This window comes from Prionailurus viverrinus, chromosome A3 (assembly GCF_022837055.1).
Source record: "Prionailurus viverrinus isolate Anna chromosome A3, UM_Priviv_1.0, whole genome shotgun sequence".
Classification (NCBI taxonomy): Eukaryota; Metazoa; Chordata; class Mammalia; order Carnivora; family Felidae; genus Prionailurus; species Prionailurus viverrinus.
The window spans coordinates 64822753-64845038 of NC_062563.1; the positions used below are offsets into that span (position 1 = coordinate 64822753).

Consider the following 22286-nt stretch of genomic DNA (forward strand, 5'->3'; position numbering starts at 1 on the left):
TTTGTTGAAAATACTCTCCTTTATCCACTGAATTACCTCCATTTATTTAGGTCTTATTTCATTTCTCTCATCTTTTGTCAGAATTATCTCCAAGTATTTCATATTTTTATTCTACTAATGGTATGGGTTGTTTAATGTTATTGTGAATGGTATGGAATTGGAAATTACAATTTCCAATTATGTATTGCTTGTATAAAGAAATGCAACCGATTTTTGTATGTTGGTCTTATATTCCATAAGCTTCCTAAACTCACTTATTAGTTCTGCTTGTTTTTTTGTATATTCTATTGGATATTCTACATGGACGATAGGGTTGCCTGCTAATAAAGACAGTTTTACTTGTTCCTTCCCAGTCTTGATGACCTTTTTTTTTCTTGCCTTATTAGACTGTCTAGAACCTCCAGTGCAATGTTCAATAGTGAGAGGAAGCATCCTTTCCTTGTTCTGATGTTTAAAGAAAAAAAAAAATCTAGTCTTTCACCATTAAATATGATACTGGCTGTAGGTTTTCCCAGATGACTTTTTTCAGGTTGAGGAAGTTCCCTTCTGTTCTTGGGTTGCTGAGAATTTTTATCAGGCATAGATATTAGACTTTGTCAGTCAATGCATTTTCTGTACTTATTGAGATGATATTTTTTTTCTTTTCTAGTTCATTAATATGGTGATTTATTATATTGATCAATTTTTAAATGTTAAAGCAACCTTCTTGTATCCCTAGGACAAACCTCACTTGATCATGACATCTATATCTATATATTGATATGTATTTATATACCTGTAGAGAATATATATATTTATTAATATATTTTATGAATACCTGTTATATTCTTATTATCCTCTTACTATCTGTAGAATCTGTAGTGATGCCACTTCACTCGTTCATGATATTGGTGATGTATGTCTTCTCCCTGTTTTTCTAGTCAGTCTGACTAGAAGTTTATTAATTTTATTGCTCTTCTCAAAGAACCAGTGTTTGGTTTCACTGGTTTTCTATTTTGAAATTTTCTATTTTGAAATCTATTCCTATTTTGATTTTTCTATTGTGTTTTTGTTTTCTATTTCAGTTATTTTTGTTCTAATCTTTACTTCCTTTCTTCTGGTTATGTTGAGTTTAACTTCTTGTGTGTGAGGGGGTGCTTTTTTGTTTGTTTCTTTTGTTTGGAATGGAGTCTATTGACTTGAGACCTTTCTTTTCTGATATAGGCATTTTAGTGCTATTAATTCCCTCCATGTACTGCTTTGATATCATCCCACAAATTTTATATGTTGTATTTTCATTTTCATTCAATTAAAAATATTTTTCAGTTTCTGTTTTGATTTCTTCTTTGGATGCTAGGTTATTTACAAACATATTATTTATTTTCTAAATATTGGAGATTATTTATAGAGAATATTGATTTTTAATTTAATTCCATGATGGGCAGGGAACATATTTTTATATGACTGGAAATCTTTTAACTTTGTTGAAAGTTAAAATAAGATCCAGAATGGGTAGGGGTGCCTGGGTGGCTCAGTTGGTTGAGCATCTGACTTGGACTGGGGTCATGATCTCACAGTTTGTGAGTTTGAGCCCCATTTTGGGCTCTCTGTTGTCAGCACAGAGCCACATCAGATCTTCTGTCCCCTTCTCTCTGTGCTTCTCCCCTGCTCATGCTCGCTATCTCTTTCTCTCTTTCGAAAATAAATATTAAAAAAAAAATTTAAGAACCAGAATGGATATATTTTGGCAAATGCTCCATATCTATTTGAAAAAAAAAAAGTTTATTCTGCTATTATTGGGTGGAGTGTTCTATAAATATCAATTAAGTCATGTTGCTCAATAGCATTGTTAAAGTCATCTGTAACCTTGGTTATTTTCTGTCTACTTCAATTAATTATTGAAGAAGGAGTATTGAAATCACTCATTATAATTGTGGTTTTGTCTATGTTTTCTTGCAGTAATACCCATTTGGGCTTCAAATTAGAAGCTCTGTTATTAAGTTCATATACATTTAGAAGTGTTATGTCTCCTTCTTGAATTGGCCCTTTAACATTATAATGTGATCTGTTTTATATCCAGTAATATTCTTTGCTCTGAAATCTACTGTGGCATTCATATAGGCAATCTGGAATTCTTCTGAGTAGTGTTTCTTGGTATGTCTTTTTACGTTTAACCCACTTGTGTTTCACATTTAAAATACACTTATTGGGGTGCCTGGGTGGCTCAGTCGGTTTAGTATCTGAATCTTGATTTTTGCTCAGGTCATGATCCCAGGATCATGAGATTGAGCCCCACATCGGGCTCTGTGCTGAGTGTGGAGCCTGCTTAAGATTCTCTCTCTCTCTCTCTCTCTCTCTCTCTCTCTTTCCCCCTGTGCCCCTCCCCCTGCTCACATGCTTTCCCTCTCTCTCTAAAAAAAAAAAAAAAATAGATTCACTGTAAACCGCATATACTTGCATCTAGCATTTTATTTATTTTTTTACTTTTTATTTTTTTGAGAGAGAGAGAGAATGCAGTATCTTAATCCAACTTGACACTGTGCCTTTCATTTGGGGGCATTTATACCATTTTCACTGAATACAAGTACTAATGTGGCTAGATTTAAATCTGTCATTTTGCTTTTTGTTTTCCATTTGTTCCATCTCTTTCTTCCTCTTTTCATCTTTTTCTCCTTCCATTCTATTTTATCTCCTTTGTTGACTTATTAGCTATAATTTTGTTTAGCTGTTTTAGTGGTTACTTTAGGTTTTATAATACACATCTTTAGGGGCTCCTGGGTGGCTCAGTCGGTTAAGCATCCGACTTCAGCTCAGGTCATGATCTCACGGTGTGTGAATTCGAGTTCTGCATTGGGCTCTGTGCTGACAGTTCAGAGCCTGGAACCTGCTTCGGATTCTGTGTCTCTCTCTCTGTCTGTCCCTCCCCCACTCATGCTCTGTCTCTCTCTGTCTCTCAAAAATAAATAAATGTTAAAAAAGAAATTTTTTTTTAAGATTTACAATATACATCTTTAGCTTATCACAGTCTATCTTCGAGTGATGGACCACTTCATCTACACTATAAAAACCTTATCATAGTATACTTCTATTACTGCCCTCCCAGTATTTATGCTATTGCCTTATATTTTACTGCAGTATATGTTATAAACTCCACAGTACTTATTTGTTTAGCTAGTCCATTACATTTCAAAGAGTTAAATAATTTAAAAAATCTTACATATTTGCCCATATAGTTACAATTTTTGGTTCTCATCATTTTTTTCTGTTGATTCATATTTTTGTCTGGTATGATCATTCTTCTGCCTGAATGACTTCCTTTACATTTCTTGTACTATAGATCTACTGATGATTAATTCTTCGAGGTTTTGTATGTCTGAAAATACCTATTTTACATTTTGGGGGAAAATATATTTTAACTGGCTATATAATTCTAGGTTGACAAATTTTTTTTTCCCATTCAGTCTTTAAGGATGTCAGTCCACTGTCTTCGGACTTGTCCCTTACTCACAAGAAATATGCTGTCATTCTTACCTTTATTTATATATAATGTGTCTTTTTTTCCTTTGGGTGCTTTTCAGATTTTCTCTTTATCACTGCATTTGGGCAATTTGATTATTTGTGCCTTACAGTTTTCTTCATGTTTCTTGTGCTTGGAGTTGGCGCAATCTCTTGATCTGTGGGTTAATAGTTCTCATTAAATTTGGAAACATTTCAGCCATTATTTCTTCAAATAATTTCCACGCATGCTCCTCCCTCGCTTCTGTCCTTTGGAAACTCAAGTTACACATATTTGAGGTCATTTAAATTTGCCCTACAGCTCACTCACTAAACGTCTTTTAATTTATTTCTATTCTTTGTTTCTATCTATATTTCATTTTGGATAGTTTCTATTGCTTTGTTTTAAAATTCACTTACCTTTTCTTCTGAAATGTCTAATCTGCTATTAATTACATCTGATGTATTTTTTCCTCTCAGACATTGTAGTTTTCGTCTTTAGAAGTTTGATTTGGGACTTTGAAAATATCTTTCTTGTTTCTATTCATTTCTTTAAATACAATGAATATCATTATAATAACTATTTTAATGCTCTTGTCTGTTAATTTTAACATCTGTGGCAGGTTTAGACTGGTTTCAGTTGTTTGAAACCAGTTGCCTCATTATTGGTTGTGTTATTTCAATTCCTTGCATGCCTGGTAATCTTTGATTATATGCCAGGTATTTTATATTTTATCTTGTTGGAATCGAACGTTTTTGTATTCCAGTAAATGTTTCTGAATTTTGTCCTGGGTCACAGTTATTTTGAAATAACTTTTGGGTCTTGCTTTTAATATTTATTAGGCAGAACCAGAGTAGCATTTAGTCTAGGACTAAATATTCTCCCCTACCGAGACAAGACCCATCTGAGGACTGTACCCAGTACCCTGTAAACTATGAGGTTGAATTGAAAATAAAGAGTTTAAACAATTTTTTCATGGATTTTTCCTGCAGAGGAGGAATTGGGAAATAGAGTTAAAACTGGAGGGTAAGAAGAGTTAAGATATTTTAGGAGAGAGAAAATAACTACGTTTGAATAGTGATAGAAATGATCCAGAACAGAGGTGGTACTATAGGATAGAGAAGGGAGAATTGCTAGAGCCATATCCTAGAAAAGATGAAAGAGGCTGGACCTATTATATAAGAAGAGGTACTAGATTTAGATAGGGGTATGGCATCTTTTTAAAATTTTTATTTTATTTTAGAGAGGGAGAGAGAGAGAGCATGTGAGTGAGGGAAAAGGATAGAGGGGAGAGAGAGAGAGAGAGAATCTCAATCAGACTCTATGCCCAGCATGGAGCCTGACATGAGGCTCAGTCCCACGACCCTGGGATCATGACCTGAGCCGAAGTCAAGAGTTGGATGCTCAACTGACTGAGCCACCCAGGCACCCCAGGGTATGGCATCTTTAATTCATCTATGATAACAGGCAGGAAGGCAGGGTATATGGGAACAGATGCTGTTAGGAGCATAAGTGTGGTGGTGAGAGTGTGTGGAAGTTCTCATCTGATACCTGCAATTTTGACAGTAAAGTAGGAAGCAAGGTGATCAGCTGAGAGTGAGGGTGAGAGAGGAAGTCTTAGCATTTTGAAAAGAGAAGGTAGTGCAAAATAACAACCTGGGAGACTGGGGGAGTAAGTGGACAAGGGAAGTCTAAGTATAACTGTTAGACATCACCAAGAGTCCACTTGGGGTTCATGGTTATGCATTTAAAGCAAAGACAGTCGGGATGCTTTTGTGCTTTCTCCAATCACACTCAGGTGCACAGGTGCAGTCTCAGAGCAGGCAGAGGGCTGGATTTAACAAACAGGAGGGAGTAAGAAAGGGAAAAGGGAGTAGAAGAATGAAGAATGGTTGAGATTAGAATACCTTCTGGGAGGAGTTAGCTGTGAAAGGGCTGGTCAGAGAGTAGGTCAGGATTGTAGTTATTCATAAAGACAAGGTCTTGAACAGTGTTGCTCAACAAATAGGCCATACGCGGAGCCAATATGTGAACTGCATGCTACTCATCTGCAATGCGGTAAGTTCAGAAACTGAAAGCAAACGTTTAGGAACACTACTGTGCTATCCAAGCATATGATCGGTGGACTTATATTTAGAATGTCTTGGCTTTTAAAATCTCATCTGTCTATTAATTTATATTGTATTTTATAAAAAGGTTGGTCTGCAACAGATTGGGTCTAAAAACCATAACAACAAAATCTGGTCCTTCCCCACAGCTAAAATACTGCTCTAGTGCACATGACCATCCTGTGAGTTATCTGAGAAGGGTGGAGGGCAAGGTCATTGGAAGAGAAGAATTGGAAGGCCCAGCTTCTTGAATATTGACGTCACCATCGTCAGTTTCCTTCCAAGATGGAAGGTCTCCTGATTGCATAGCTCCAGCGGGCACCCTTCTCATCGTATGCTACGTGAACACCGTAACTCCAGAATACAGTGTGAATGGTGTTCTCAAGAAGGTGGCCATTGTTCTCTCCATTTTACAGCTGAGAAAGCAAACTCCAAGTTCACATAGCCAGTCAAGGAAGGAACCAAAATTTGAACCTAGGTGTGCCTGTCACCCCAAAGCTGAACTCTGTCTATACACCACTCTTTTGTCACGTGCTTACAGTTATGGGGATAGCATGGCCATAAGCCTCATGAGAACTAAGACAAATGCCTTTTGGGAATGTGTTGTGGTCCATGTGGCCAAGCCAAGCATTTCAGTTTCTTTTAGAATCACTCGTTACATCTGCTGTGGTAATCCACAGCCAATTGCCATCTAGGCCCCTGTCTCTCCAATTTGTCTTTGTTGAATCAAAGGCTGAAGCACCTCAGGAATCCAACATGCAGTACCCACCACAGGATTTCCTACATTTTCTGTTCATGTGCTTTAGTAACTACTTATGTCTTAGAAGCACTTTCTAAATAATGGTTTACAGAATGGTAAGATTAGGAGTAATTTTCACAGTTCTCTCTTTTTCCTAAAATTTGTGCGATGGGTACGTTATTTTTATGATTTGAAAAGGTCAAGCATAGATCTGTACTTTCAACTAGCTTCTTCATGTAGTAACTTTGTAGGACTCTTGGGTCTCTGATGAGGGCTCAGTGGGCCCGGTTTCCCAGGGAGCTGGAGTTCCAGCTGCACTGGAGGCCTCAGCATTTCCATAAAAGTTGATATCGGTTGTGTCCCACTCTCCTCAGGTGCATGGAGTTTCTGAGGAATTAATCTAAAAACAAAGTAAGCCTTAATCTCTTAGGGCTTCCCTGGTTTTTCCATTCCTTGGCTCTCCAGTAGGCCCAAGTAAGTACAACAGTAGGGTTAATTTAGAAAGCTTGTCCAAGTGTCATGGCATGACACGTTCTTCTGGAAAGCCCTCCCTGGAGCTCTATTATGTCTGTATGCTTACACAACACATAGGACACAGCATCAGAATTATAGGTTTATGTATCTGCATGTCCTGCTAGGCTGTCATCAGGAAGATACAGCCTGTGGCACAGCGCAGGGCCTGTGACACAGTGGGTGCTCAGTAACAACGAGTTGATGAGTGAATGGGGAACTGATGCTCAGTCTGTATAGATATTTTCGTAGTGATGTGTTTAATCTTTTCTGCGTTAAGAAATTCACTACCACTTGTGTATATTAGTGTATCGGGGAAGAACTTTTGGACTTACCGACATAAGACTTGTTTTTTTTATTCAAATATATGGCTTTTCACCCAGGGAAGATGGAGAAGAAATAAAAAACCCACCAGGAAAACCAAATATACCTGGACAGGGTTGAATGTGCTCACTCAGTTTGATTTTAAATCGTAATCAAAGTAGAAGATAGGAGCACAATTTTCCTTTGAAAAATAGCACTGCAAATCACTTTTGATGTGGAAAGAGGAATCATTAAAGTACTTTAATGTGGTAAAATGCTGATTATCCCCATTATTAATTAAAAGTAACTTAAAATCTTTGGTTGGCTTCATAAGCACAACTAGAATTTTTAAATATGTGCTATTAATTATTGTTGCTAATATGAGGTTTAAAACCTGATCCTCTTAGGGAGACTAAGTGGTAGCATGGGTGAATTTTAAAATGTGCCTAAAAACTAGAACTACCAAAAATGAAAGTTGGCTCTTCTTCCATCCTGCCAAATTGCTCATTCCCTCAATCAGAAAGGCAACTGACATGCCAGGCAAGATAGATACACACTAAGTTTCACATCATTTATTTTTATAAATTTGTATTCCAGTCAGACGGGGAATACTTTGATCTCAATATGTACCTCATTGATGTTAAGAGTCTGGACTCATTGTAATGACTATGGTAAAAATAAGATGTTTTTCCCTGGTTCATCTACAAAAAAAAAAAAAAAAACTATAAAAACTAGCACAAGCTTGGGGCGCCTGGGTGGCACAGTCGGTTAAGCGTCCGACTTCAGCCAGGTCACGATCTCACGGTCCGGGAGTTCGAGCCCCGCGTCGGGCTCTGGGCTGATGGCTCAGAGCCTGGAGCCTGTTTCCGATTCTATGTCTCCCTCTCTCTCTGCCCCTCCCCCGTTCATGCTCTGTCTCTCTCTGTCCCAAAAATAAATAAACGTTGAAAAAAAAAATTAAAAAAAAAAAAACAAAAAACTAGCACAAGCTTAACTATTGTATCTAAATAGAGAATTCTTCCTCTTCTAGATTGGAAGACTAAGTAAAATACAGAACAGACAGTTACATCCTTAATTTTTTTATTATACCTTTTGAAATAATTTGTATATACCTTTTAAATAATTTCAAATGCCACAAAAAATAATGTTAATAGCTCAAAATCAAAAGTTAAAAAAAAAAAACCCTAAGTATAATTTTTAAAATCTTTTTCTCCTCAAGCGTTTTACGATGGGATAATGAGACAGATGTCTCTCAACTGGAAGGACATTTTGACATTGTTATGTGTGCTGACTGGTAAGTACATAAAAATCATAAAACTCCTGTTAGAAAAAATAGCTTTGCTGGAGTAATTGGGCTGTGCTGCTTTGCTGACGGCTAAGCCAAGTCAACAAATGAAGCACAAAGCCACCTTAACCTCAACAAATTAATATTCATCTCCATGTGACAGTTATAAGGTAGTCTTCTATCACACAGTAACTTCTACCACATTATTTCCCAAAGATTGATTTTGAGAAGCATTTCCATTTTCTGGAATTGCCTCTGTTTCATGCTTGACGTATCAGTAAATGGACGACTTAGGCAAATTGCAAATAATTATGGCTCGGAGAGGAATAGTCTGGAGAAAAAGGAGTTTATCAACACAAACAGCTCAATTAGCTTACTTCTTAGGAGAGATCTGACTATTGAGATAAGGGAATACAGGTACATGTGTGTACACGCACGTATATGCTCCTACAAATAAACGTATTTGTGGAATATCTTCGGGGAAATATCTTTTCTTAAAATGTATGTTTGTTATCTAAATTTTCAATGTATTCAATCGTGATATTTAATTATACACAAAACAGGAATTATAAAATTACATTTTATTGTTATGCAAATAACATTAAAATCTCTGTCAGGTGCCTGCGTTTTAAAAATAATTTACATTAGATATTTTGTCTTCTCTTTTAGCTCAATCTACTCATTGTTAATGAGAGTCTGATCCCAAGTCGCAGGATAAATATGTATCAAACCTTAATAATTATTTCAAATAATCTTAGGTATTTTCTTCATGCACGTCAAAAAAGAATTATTTCACCGTACGGGGAACGTTGACAGTTCTAAAGTATTTTTTTCCCTGGTAAGAGTAAGATGTTATTTGTCGTTTTATCATGGTTTTATGACACTTTAGATTTGAAAACACAAGTTCGGATTTTGAAGAAGTTCTATTGTATCAATCAACCCAATTACGAGATCCGGAACCTGGAGAAAACTTTCCCCAGAGAGAAATGGGATGAACTTTTCAGGCCGTCATTATTATTATTATTATTCTAAGTAAGATTTTCAATAGGTAACTCTTCTACGTAAGTCACTGGAATTAGATTTGCTTCCTTTTTTCTTCTGAAAAATACTTCTCAAGGGAAAAGAAGGAATTTGTTCTATTTCTAGTTTTCCATGGCCTTTTAGTGTCTTTGCACCCAATTTCAGAAAACCTTGTTCCAAAAGAGGGAGAAACAGATTTTGGACTAATCGTTGGTATGGTGCCTAATGTTATATCCCTCATCTGATCAAAACCAAGGCACTAAAACTTCACCATACGATTTGAGCAAGTAATTTAGTAACTGCCTCTCCTCACCAAATATGAGAAAGGATCCTCCAGGTTTCATTGCACAGGTGAAGATAATGCTGGCAGGATTAGATGAGATTAAGCATGAAAGATCAGAGAGCAGCAGGAAGAGGGAAGCAGGGAGGCATCTTCTTGGAGGTTTAGACAGGGTCGCAGGCGTGGGCTCTGATATGTGGAGAAAGTCAGGTCTGGCTGGGAGATTTAGAGTTAAATGTGTCCCTTACACAAATATCAGAACAGCCTGGCTTTGTCAGACCTTGTGCTATGGACACTCACACCATGTCATCCTATTTGTACCAGAGAGACAAGCAGCGGAAGTAAGATTTAAGCTCTTTTCTGATTAATGTTCTCAGTTAGGTTAAAAATAGCCACACAGCATGTTTGAGAAATAGTCTTTTTTTTCCCCTAGCGAACAACAGGGTCACGTACAACCGATATACATAATGCACATTCAGTTGAGGCTTTCATTGCAAATACATAACATAGCACAATGTTAGATGTATACACACACACACAGACACACACACATCCAGGAGCTATGTGAGTATTTACGGATTCAAATGAACTAAATATACCAAGTTTTATTTTACAAATGGCTTTTCTATGCGTGAGTTGTTAAGTTTTTTTTTCCCCCTGGTGTCGTAAGTGCCAAAATGTCAGCCTGTTTATAATTTCCCATTTGTAAATGTGAAACATTAAGCTAGTCTCACTGCAATGCCGATATTATTTCCAAAAGAAATGCTTTGGTAATGGTCTCTCTTCATATTCACAGGGATGGGTAAGCTGCTTAGAAACTTAGAAAGCACAGTGATATTTTTAATATGCATGTTGTACACACAGCAGTGAAGCAAAGGCTCCGTGAGCTCTTTATGTCCTGACGGTTTGGTGTTGCTCTGTCAGTGATTGGCGTGGGTGATGCTTCTGGGGATGGGCAGGCAGACCATGCTGCATTTTTTTTCCCCACAATGTTACAGAGGAGGGGAAAAGAAAAAACAACTCTCTTTAGACACCACCTCCAAGATGAAACTTGAAATACTCAGTGGCAGAAATAGGTGCCACGCATAAACAGATCACACTGCCGCACACCGTCCTTTAGTTACCATCCGTGAGATCTGGATTAGGCCATAGGAATATGAAGCAAGAGTTGGAGTTCAAATATTAGGTTCGTGGATTAAATCCTTACTGAAGCATTTCCAGCAAGGGTGGCATTGTCTGATTCTCTGAATAGCTAACCAGTGGGACTGCTTGATCCCATTTACATGAAAACAAACCCCATTCACAAACCTATTCCAAACCCACCGTTGCGGTTCAAGGAAAATGCACATGATTACAACGAGCGGGTGATATGTTTATGTTTTTAAATCATTCATATATTCATATATTTACATTCAAACATTCATAAACCTGTGGGCTGTGGGGGAAATGACTTCTTTCCCAGAAGAGACGGTCTCCTTCGCTCACGTCTAAATTTAGGAGCTCCCCAGATTCTAAAATAAAGAGGCAAGCTGCGAAAGCGAGCCAGTATTTCACCATTCAGCATTTTTGACAATGAAATATAGTTTCATGGTTCAACAGTTTCTAAATAACTTGTAAAATGTCAACTTTGCAATAAACAAGAGGAAAAAAATTGAGGTACACCTGCGAAAGGATGCTGTTGACAAACATCACAATATTAGAATATTTAACCACAGGTGTAGAAGAAAAACCTGCCTATTAAGTTCCTCGGTTGACTTGTTTAACATCGAATTTAATGTAAGAGTTCCTTTCTACCCGAATGCAGTCCAGCCTGGTCCTTGCTGAGTTTAGATTAGCACGTGATTGTTAATTTTCAGCCTGCCTTTCCAGACTCCTGTTCAATCACAATAATCTCAGAGTCTGGAAGTAAGATTTTTTTTTTTCACCCAATGAACGCTTTCATTCAGTGTTCGATGGCTGTCCAGTTTATTGTAGCTCTGCAATAAATAAAAATGATTCTGTATGTTTGGATTCTCTAAAGGCTTGGAAAGGAAGTCTAAAATGCCACCCATAGCCTGATGCATCGCGCTAGGTCCGCAGGACGGTCAGCACTGTGCCTCCAAGCGCCGTCTGAGACTTTGTGGAGAAATGGGGGAAGGTTACACCACCCCACTGGCTCTCTTAGCATTTTACACTATGTATGGTGGGTTGTTCCTATTTTCTATTATTCTAAATGATGAAAAAAGTTTGATTTTTAAGGTGTGTTTGTGGCAACAACAAAAAAAATTTTTTTCTCAAAACAGGCTCTAGAGTACCTTTGTTTTCTTCCAGATGCTGTGCTCGTGGATAGTTCTAAATCGCAGCCTTCCCACCTGAAAAACTCTTTAACCCAAATGCGGCCAGCCCTTTTACCTAAACTCAGCCATACCTAAAACTCAGTCCCAAAGAAGATAAACAAATTGTCAAAGATCTGGCACCCTAAGGGGTAGCCCCACGGGCAATCAGACCCCCCATCAGCCCTGGCTGCACAGCAATCAGTTGATAAATATTGATAGAGGCCATTCTCCTGAAAGTTAAATCTTTAACTTAGCACGTGTCATCTTAAAGATTGCATAGAGACCTTCCTTTCTGTGGATACTACTGACTGAGAAATGTCTCCTTGTCCACTGCACTCATTAATTAATTTGTCTATGAGTGGAGGGTTGGGTGCTCTGTGCTCTGCCTAAAACTCTGATTCTAAGGGAGGCCGTGAAAATGGCCTAGCACCTTTCCTTTGTCCTGAAATCAGACCAGATCAGTGGAACAAAGCAAGTGTTGATTCCACAAGTGCATTATATAGAGGGCTGTGTGTGTGTGTCTGTGTGTGTATTTTAATAGCCAAACTAGTGCAACTGTCCATGTATTTTGATCAGTAACAGAAGGGAGAGTTGAAATGGTATCTCCATTCCAATCAGTGACCCACTCAGCCTTTTTTAAATAGATCCACTTAAGCTGCTGTTGTTCTCAGAGCCCATTAGGACTTATTTAAGGGGTGAATTTTCAGGAGATTATACATCACTCCCACTAAAGCACATTGAAATTGCTCATATGACGTATCCTACAAAGCATTGTACATTCTGCCTCAGAGCTAAGTAGAAAGGTGAGCTGCTTGGAATCAAGACTTATTAGAGAACTGTAAGAATTACTTTTGGGAAATTTGACTTGGAAGGATGGAGTAGACAACACTGCCATTCAAATACCTGTGTAGAATGGGTGCTTGGGTGTTAAGGTGCATTTTCCAGTAGGCTGCAATATTAATATCTTTGTCATATCACCAACATTGAGTGGAAACAGGGCTTTATAAGGTTATGTTTTAAGCTCAGTTTTTAAGGTGCTGATTATTTCTGACAGTCTTACCAGTTCATAGGATGCACAGGTACAAACTGAAGAGTGGTCTTTTGCTTAATGTTGCGTATCATAACCAGCCAGCTCTCCTATGGGCCTGAGTAACTGACAGAGATATTGTCCCACAATGATAGTCATTTTAAAAAATAAAACCAGGATGCTTAATTATTAAAATTTAAAATATTATTGGGGCGCCTGGGTGGCTCCATCTGTTGAACATCTGACTTTGGCTCAGGTCATGACCTCACAGTTCGTGAGTTCAAGCCCCACTTCAGGCTCTGTGTTGACAGCTCAGAGCCTGGAGCCTGCTTCAGATTCTGTGTCTCCCTCTGTCTCTGCCCTTCTCCTGCTCACTCTCTGTCTCTGTCTCTGTCTCTCTCTCTCTCTCTCTCTCAAAATAAATAAATAAATAAATAAATAAATGAAATTAAAACAAAATTAAGATATTATTACCTCACTAAAGAATAGGGTATACAGTCCTGAAGAGAAAACTTTATTTTTTTTTTTAATTTTTTTTTTTCAATGTTTATTTATTTTTGGGACAGCAAGAGACAGAGCATGAACGGGGGAGGGGCCGAGAGAGAGGGAGACACAGAATCGGAAACAGGCTCCAGGCTCTGAGCCATCAGCCCAGAGCCCGACGCGGGGCTCGAACTCACGGACCGCGAGATCCTGACCTGGCTGAAGTCGGACGCTTAACCGACTGCGCCACCCAGGCGCCCCATGAAGAGAAAACTTTAAAAAACACCAAGATAGAATTTGATTCCTTTCTTTTTTTTTTTAATTTTTTTTAACGTTTATTCATTTTTTTTTTTTAATTTTTTTTTTCAATGTTTATTTATTTTTGGGACAGAGAGAGACAGAGCATGAACGGGGGAGGGGCAGAGAGAGAGGGAGACACAGAATCGGAAACAGGCTCCAGGCTCTGAGCCGTCAGCCCAGAGCCCGACGCGGGGCTCGAACTCACGGACCGCGAGATCGTGACCTGGCTGAAGTCGGACGCTTAACCGACTGCGCCACCCAGGCGCCCCAACGTTTATTCATTTTTGAGAGACAGAGGAAGACACAGCATGAGCGGGGAAGGGGCAGAGAGAGAGGGAGACACAGAATCTGAAGCAGGCTCCAGGCTCTGAGCTGTCAGGACAGAGCCTGACGCGGGGCTTGAACCCACAAACTGCAAGATCACCACCTGAGCCGAAGTCGGACGCTCAACCAACTGAGCCACCCAGGTGCCCCAAATTTGATTCCTTTCTTATCAACCCTTAATGATTATTAATCACTGATTAATATGACTTATGGGCAAGTTTTTGTAGCATTTGAATTAGACACACCCTAAGCTCTAAGATTTAGTGGGTTTTTTTTGTGTTTTTTGTTTGTTTGTTTGTTTGTTTTAATGGAATGATAGGAACATTTTCCCCTGGCTCACCCTCAGGTTGTCCTGATTGATGGATGGAGCAGGATGAGGTTCCCACTCTAGATATGATTTTAGCTCATCTTGAAAGGATTCTTTCTCCGATGCTCAAAGCATCCTTTTATAGAAGAACCTTCTATTGTACATGTCATGGTGAAACCCAAGCACTGACTTCCTGGCAATTTTTCATACACTGCTTTCCCCCACTCCTTTCTCAAATGAGAGACTTGGAAGAGAACCTAATTGGTGGAACTTTCTACCCAAGTGTTGGTTCTTCCTTAACAATTCCTTAACGATACCCGTAAAGAAGTGCGGACAGCCTGTTTGAGGGTCATTGAAACCAACACCGTACGTAAGTTGCTCGATTTCAAGAACTGTGTTTCTCTACCAGTCAGGCAGTAAGCAGATACTTACAGAGAGTACCTTCTGGGTGCGTATGCTGGTTGTGCTAGAACCTGTAGTGTGTAAATGAAGAGAGACCGGGAGCTCCTTGAGGATGGGAACTTTGTTTTATTCACAGCATGTCTCCAATGCCTAAAACAGCCCCTAGTATGTAGTCGATGATCAGCAAATATTTGTCAACTAATATATATTATTCATTTGATGCCCACCACAGCCACGTAGGTGGGCGTTTATTGACCAGGAAACCGAGGCCTCGTGTGAAGCGACGTAGCCACACATAGTAGAAAGTTCAGAGCCAGAACTCTATTAAACCCTGCACTGGGCTGCCCACTTGCCTGCAGTTTGACTCGGCACAGCAGCCCTCCTACTGAGAGCTGGTAGTCACGCTGAGTTCAGAGGAGGATGATGAGGCAGGGCCCTTGAATCTGTGGTGCTTACTCATGCTATGTGAGGAGCAGGGAGGCCAAATCAGAGGGACCCACACCAAACTGCAGCATTAGAAACGGGAGGACGAGGCTCCACTTAGGCCCCTTATGAGGTGGCTGATGCACAAGGCTGCTCGGTGCTTTAGCCCACAAGTCCCAGATAAGACAAATCTGCCCCAGGTTTCCAAGAGCAGGCCTGGTAAAGAAGGCTTAGCCTGACCCAACCAAAGGGGTGACAGAGCAACAAATGGAAATTCTCAAAAGAGGGGGCATCTATCTGGGCGGCTCAGTCAGTTAAGCTCAGGTCACGATCTCATGGTTCATGAGCTTGAGCCCCACGTTGGGCTCTGTGCTGACAGTGAAAAGCCTGAAGCCTGCTTCAGATTCTATGTCTCCCTCTCTCTCTGCCCCTCCCCTGCTCATGCTCTCTCTCTCTCTCTCTCTCTCTCTCAAAAATAAATAACCATTAAAAAAAAAAAAAAGAAATTCTCAAAAGAGAAGAAAAATGAAAAATCACAGTGAACTCGAAAAAAAATCAACATGGAGGTCAAAGGAGAAAAACCCTGTGTGATACCTTGCCTAAACCTGGTCTTTGTTTCTGGAACTGTTTACTCCTAGGTCAGTGGTTGAGTCTGACCTCAGTGCTGCTCTTAGTCACTAAAACCCATGAGCACCTGAGATCTGTTCTGTGGTTTGGGCATCAGAGGGCTGGTGTTTGTTTCTGGAGGGTGGCCTCATAGTGCCCTCCGTGGGCTGATGGCCCAGGTCTATAGAAACTAGGCTCTCATGACAGGAAGTGTTACATCTCAACCAGATGATCCCCCCAAATGGCAGCTTAGAAATTGTCCCTTTATCACTCACACATGACCCAGTCATGTGTGAATCCTGGCCAGTTGCATGTTGATGACTTGGCTTCGGGTGGATAACACCAACCACAATATCTTTTTTTGTTCCAGTGAGACACATGAATGGAAGGAAACAATTTCTCCTTTTTTAGTGTTGAGTAAACATGTGTAATTAGTCTTGTACTTATCTCCATTAGTATCATTAGACTTGGAACCCAGTTTAATCTGGATTCTGCTCTCTTCTCAATGTCAGCCTGTTTCTGGACCAGTACAGAGCCAGCCTTGTTGATGCAATAAAGAGATTACTCCAGCCCAGAGTAAGTATGTTTCTATTTTCTCCTGAACACTGGCTTCAGAATAATTAGTCTGTGCACAAAGATGGAGAGAGTAATGGAATGGCAGGATTAATGTCATGTAATACTTTAATACTTATTATGTCCAACTTCAATTGGGTCTTCTGATCTATCAGATTCTTTCCTAATCACAACTAGGAAACTTCTTACCCTTGGCCTTCTGATAAGGAACACAGTGGGTAGTAAAATAAATGAAACCGCTTCAAAGATAGTGTGAGATTATTTTTATCAAAGAATTTCTTGAGTCTTTTCCTTTGATAACAATATCTTCATATTAAAGTAGAAGTATGATATTGAAAGTTTTCTGTTGACTTCTGTCATTTTAAATCCCTTCAATGGTAACCTTTGTCATTGGGTATTTATTTATTGCAAAAGAATATTTTTTCTTTTTATTTCTGTTTATATCAAAAAAATAGGACTTCAGATGAATCTGTATATTAAAAGTTCTTTGCTTTAAAAGGAAGCCATTATTTACATATTATAAACATTAGGTCACAATGAAGCCAAGCATGGCATAAAATATTGTGCACATTTTTACATTTATATATCCATTTATGCCTGTGAGTAAATTACAGAGTTTGTAGCCATTCTTATTTTGTTGGGCTGTTCCACTAAGCTAGGAGGTCCTACAGCCTAACCGGAGAGTTAATATACATCTATTTAAAGTAAGAAAACAAGTTTAAAGCTCATGCATTAAAAAAAAAATCGTATAAGTATGTAAGACTCTTGCTGTGCCCTAGGAATTTAAAATAGGTTAACAATGTTAATGCAGTTCTAAGACAGGTACTCATATTTGTCTGAGAAAGGACTGCAGCGCGCGCGCGCGTTTGTGTATGTGTGTGTGTGTGTGTGTGTGTGTGTAAAAGTATTTTCTAAAGTTTTGTTTCAAAAGTCTTTTTAAGAAGGTTTGCTCTAGTTCTCTGACCTCGATGAGACTTATGGACTAATACCTTTCAATCTTTCTTTTATATCTTATTCACATTGAAGGTTCCCAGAGCAATTTGATAATCGTCCTTTGCCTTATGCTGTTGCTTTTTACTTTGTTATCTCTGTGTAGCTCAGAAACTTTAAATAGGCCTCTCAGAGGAGTAACCACAGCTTGGTAAGTGGTAATCAATTAAATTAAATTGGCCTTCTCAATTCCCCCTGTGAGGTGGGTAGTAGGTCTTGAGGCAAGGAAGGGGCATGCTCCAAGCTGTTGATGGCTGCTGCCATGGTTGAGTGAGCAGCCCAAGTTGAGGGTAGAAGAAGGAATTGGGAGCCTCCTCATCCCCCCCACCCCCACCATTAGCCTTGGGTGATTCTTGTGAGCACTTGCAAGGTCAGGATTTTCAGAGAGGGCATGGAGATTCTTGGATGTAAAGGCCTCTGTGAAAATGTATCATACATAAATACAATGCTTTCAAGGACTCTTGGATCTCACACTGCACAGACAGGACTTCACCAACACCCTTCAAAGCCTATTTGTGGCAAATGCTCCATTTGTCAGAGATTTGCATGATTTACCTAGGATCTATTGTAAATCTTTCGAATGATTTCCAATGGAAAACCGTCCAGGCTGTGGATAGTCCTAAATGCGGATTGGGCTGGAATCTCTAGCAGCTGCTTCTACACCCTTCAGTAAACCCTGAACCTTGCCTGAAGTGTGGCTCCACGGAGCGGCCCTCCTAGTGACAGCCGATACTCACCGTTAGCTCGAGAAGGACGAGGCAGGACCCTGGAGTAGGTGGTACTTGCGCATTCTACGTGAGGAGCCGGAAGGCCAAATCAGAGAGGCCTGCCCTGACCGCAGCATTCGAAATGGGAGTAGGGAGCCTGGCTTAGGCCCCTCATGGGATGGTTGATGCCCAAGGCTGCTGGGTGTTCTCGCAAGGTGTCAGAGACCCGCCATGAGAGGGGAAGTCCAAGTTGTGCGTGGCGCACGGATATGTCCAAATTACCGCCCAGGAATCTCCTCCCCGTTGGAAGCAAGGCACTTGCACTTCCTGGGCCTCCATCAGGTGGGTGGTAGAAGGACCACATAGACTTGGCAGTGGCCACCAGGAGCTCCGTATCTTGTACCAGTGGGCTGGTTACCCGGAGGCGGGGGCGGGTAACCAGAGCAAAAACTGACCCCTTCCCCTCTTAGGTCTCAGGACTGGCTGTTCTGCTGCCATAGGCTCTCCTCCTGCGGAAATCACTATCTAAGACTAAGAGAACACGAGAGGTTTATTCCATTACAATTAGAGCTGCTTTTAACGTTCTCTTGAGCCCAGACAACTTCTCCACGGTTTTGTGGCCCTGGTGTTAAAAAGGTGTCGCAAGAGGCCCACCAAGAAACAACCTGGGGGGCTCCATTAGTGGATCCCAAGTTCTGGGTAATTCAAGGCTCAGCAAATTCAGTGGGAGATAAAAGCCAAGTTCTCAGGGTGCTCTGTGAAAACTATTTCAGCCAAATGCTTCCAAATGCCCAGGAGGGCCCCAGTTTCTGCTGGGAAAGCAGGTAAAGCTAGAGGGTGAAGTCACAAATATCTGCATACAAAACCCAAGTCTGCTCTTACTATCAAGGCTGTCTGAGCCCAGAGTTTCATCACCTCCGGGTGAGGGAGAAGTAAGTCTTGCCTCCGGCTGATGTAAAATATTTGCATATGTAAATGCCCAGCCCAGTGCCTGGTGCATGGGACGTGCTCCAGGATGAAAACTGGCTGTTTGTTACTGCTCTATTAGCTTGTCAGGGTTAATACCCATGAGACACTTGTCCGAAGGGACACTTGACCTGGCCGACGGAGGGTGGTGTGGGACGTGAATCTAGGCCCGAGTTCACACTAGCAGGCTCTGGAACTCAATCTCTCTCACCAAGTACTTCTTCTGGAGGGAAGGTATGCTTGTTCTCTGGAGTCTGAAAGCTTAAGGTTCAGATGTGGCCACTTACTGGGCTCATCTCATGAAGCCTCAGTTTCCCCCATGTGTAAAATGGGGAGGGAACAAGCCAACGCATCAGAAAGCTTTAGCACACACACACCACTGGCTCTGAATATATTTTAGCTCTCAAAGAAGAACCAGAGAGACTTTCTGACTGTGGTGAGGACAGAATATTTCCTTGCAGATATGCCGGTGGGAGGGGAATACACCATTCTCTTGACCCAAACTTTGGTGATTTCTGCACATACCTGGACATACAGCGTCTCCCCTGCACCCAGGTCCTGCATGCCTGGCAGCGGGCCCCTCGGTCCCAGGAGGACTGTCCGCATGGATGAAGATGACACTTTTTGCTACAGATAGAGTGAGAGGAGAGAGATCGGTGCTAGATGGCAATAACGGAGGAATTGTCACGTGAGGTTTCAAGGGGTGAGCTGCGGGAAGAAATGAACTCTGCCATTTGCGGGTATGTTCCTTGATTTCTAGCTAAGGCAAATCAGCTGTCTGGAGTCACATGATCCAGAAGCAAAAAAAGGCAGATGGAGAAGAGGAGTTTCCCTGCTTTTCAGATTTTGAATTTTTTTTTTTCTTAACGTTTATTTATTTTTGAGACAGAGAGAGACAGAGCATGAACCGGGGAGGGGCAGAGAGAGAGGGAGACACAGAATCAGAAGCAGGCTCCAGGCTCTGAGCCATCAGCCCAGAGCCTGACACGGGGCTCGAACTCATGGACCGTGAGATCGTGACCTGAGCTGAAGCCGGACGCTTAACCGACTGAGCCACCCAGGCGCCCCTGCTTTTCAGATTTTGTAGTGTGGTCATGAGTGAGAAGAACAGACCCTGGAGAGAGCTGAGCCACCAAGGTGCGCTCCCGGCATGGCACAGTGCCGATGTCAAATCCCAGGGCTGAGCTTCGATCCTCAGCCAGATGGGCACCTGTAGTTGCAGAGTCATTACACGAAGCCCCAAATTTCAGCAGGAAATGTTTTTCGCCGGCCCAAATGGGAACTTTCCTCAACCTGCTGGTTGAGAGAAGCTATAGAACGCTGGCGTCCTGCTAGAATGTACAGGGAACTCTCTAGCAAGCTTAAAAGGTGAAAAGAAAAGAACAGATACTAAAAAGGAATGAAATTGGCAAAATGTACTTATTCTAAGAAGCAATGTTGCTCCAAAGCGTCCCCTCCCCATCTGTTTCCCTTCCATGAGTGGCTTCTTGTTGCTGCTGATTGATAGGTGACCCCCCGTTGTTGTGTTCTTCAAAGAACATCAGCAATGTCTGATATCAGAGGACCAGAATGTAATTTAAAATACAGCCACAGCAACCTGCAAGTTGAACTTTAGCCTGGAAATGACAAGCCACAAATGGCATCTACTAATATTTCTCTGAAATGGCTTTCAGTGCAGGGAGGGACACCAAGCCAGCTAGACTGTCTGAATTTACTCAGAAGCACAAAGAGATGGATGGGGATGCCATGTTGACCGCTCTCCAGCTCGTTGCCGCTAACCAGTTGTCGGGAATTCAGAAATCCCATCTTGGGATTCATTTAACCTTTAAAACTGGCCCTAACTAACCACCAAATTCCTGGAGCCCTGCTTGTATGCCAAGAGTGCTATGCATGTAAATCACGGACATGGTTTTTGAAGAGCAGAGATTTCCTCCTCCTCCTTTTTTTTTTTTTTTTTTTTTTAATCCAACATCTCAGCATACATCTGTACAAACCTCTGTTTTTGCTTATCTCAGGGAAATGCCTTGTGAGTGTGGGTTCAGGGCAATGAACTGAGCTGGTGCTGAAGGGCCCTTATTTTCCTGTCTGCCAGCTGGGTCAGAGACCCAACAAATCCTCCCTTGTTCTTGGTGAGAAACCGGGTTCAGCCATACCTGCCTCTCCCGGTTGTAGGAATAGAGAATCTCCAGATTGTTTTAAGACCCTCAGAGTAGGAGGCTGGCTCTAGAAGTTCTTTCCTGAAGTCTACCCAGGTGCTTGTTCAGCACGTGTAGTACTGAGTCTCTGCCCCCAAAGAATTTATAATCTGGTCGTGGAGATGTACCACACTCACAGGTGGAACCCCAGTGGACAGTGAAAAATGGCCTATAAGAGCCCAGCCTTTGGTCATATATAATGTGATGCTGAGTTTATTTGCTTTGACAGTCTTTCTAATTTACACCTTCATTAGAACGTGATAGTCAAGATTTGGACTCTGTCTTGATGCAATAAACATTTGTTAAGCAACTACGAACTACCCGGCACTCTGCTGGGAATGGGGGTAGGGGTGTCAATATGTATCATGAGCACTCGGAGAATCTCAGTTTAGCAGATGAGTGCCTGAGCCACCAGGAATTACAGTGCAGTGTGATGGGTACCTGGGAGGAGGTACACCAGAAAGAGTGACTGACTGCCTGAGGAAGGTTTCTGTAGAGGGAGTGGCATTTGACTCTGGTCTTTAATAGTAAAGCTTCCTAAGCTTCAAGGGAAGGGGACTGAAAGGAAGCATCCCACATCCCAGGTGGAAGGAACGATGCTCCCAGGTACAGGGCATGAAACAGCATGTTGCATTCTGGGGTCAACAGAAAGTTTGCTCTGGCTGGAGTGTGAGAATCTGTATGGTTTTGGGGTTAGCGTTGGGAGGGGCAGAACATGAGGTTAAAGAGTTAGTTTGGGGTGCCATTTTATGAAAGGCTGAGGACACTATGAGAAGAAACTGGGCTTTATTATATGGGCCATAGAGAGCCACTGAAAGTGTTTGAGCAGTGGGGTGGTCAGATGTGGGTTCTAGAAAGATCGACTGGGCCGCATAGAGGCTGTAGTGGAGTATGAGAGAGCTGGAAAGCAGCAAATCTCCTCAGGTCACCATCGTGGACCAACTTGTA

General features: G+C 41.0%; 1 protein-coding gene across 3 annotated transcripts in view; it reads left to right on the forward strand.

The window, feature by feature from the left end:
* Positions 1-22286, forward strand: part of CAMKMT (calmodulin-lysine N-methyltransferase) — a 415835-nt gene that overhangs the window by 381978 nt on the left and 11571 nt on the right. For all 3 annotated transcript variants that reach the window (XM_047851301.1, XM_047851302.1, XM_047851303.1), the window contains 2 exons: positions 8355-8429; positions 16420-16483. In XM_047851301.1, the coding sequence (XP_047707257.1) occupies positions 8355-8429; positions 16420-16483 (139 nt within the window). The remainder of the gene's footprint in view (positions 1-8354; positions 8430-16419; positions 16484-22286) is intronic.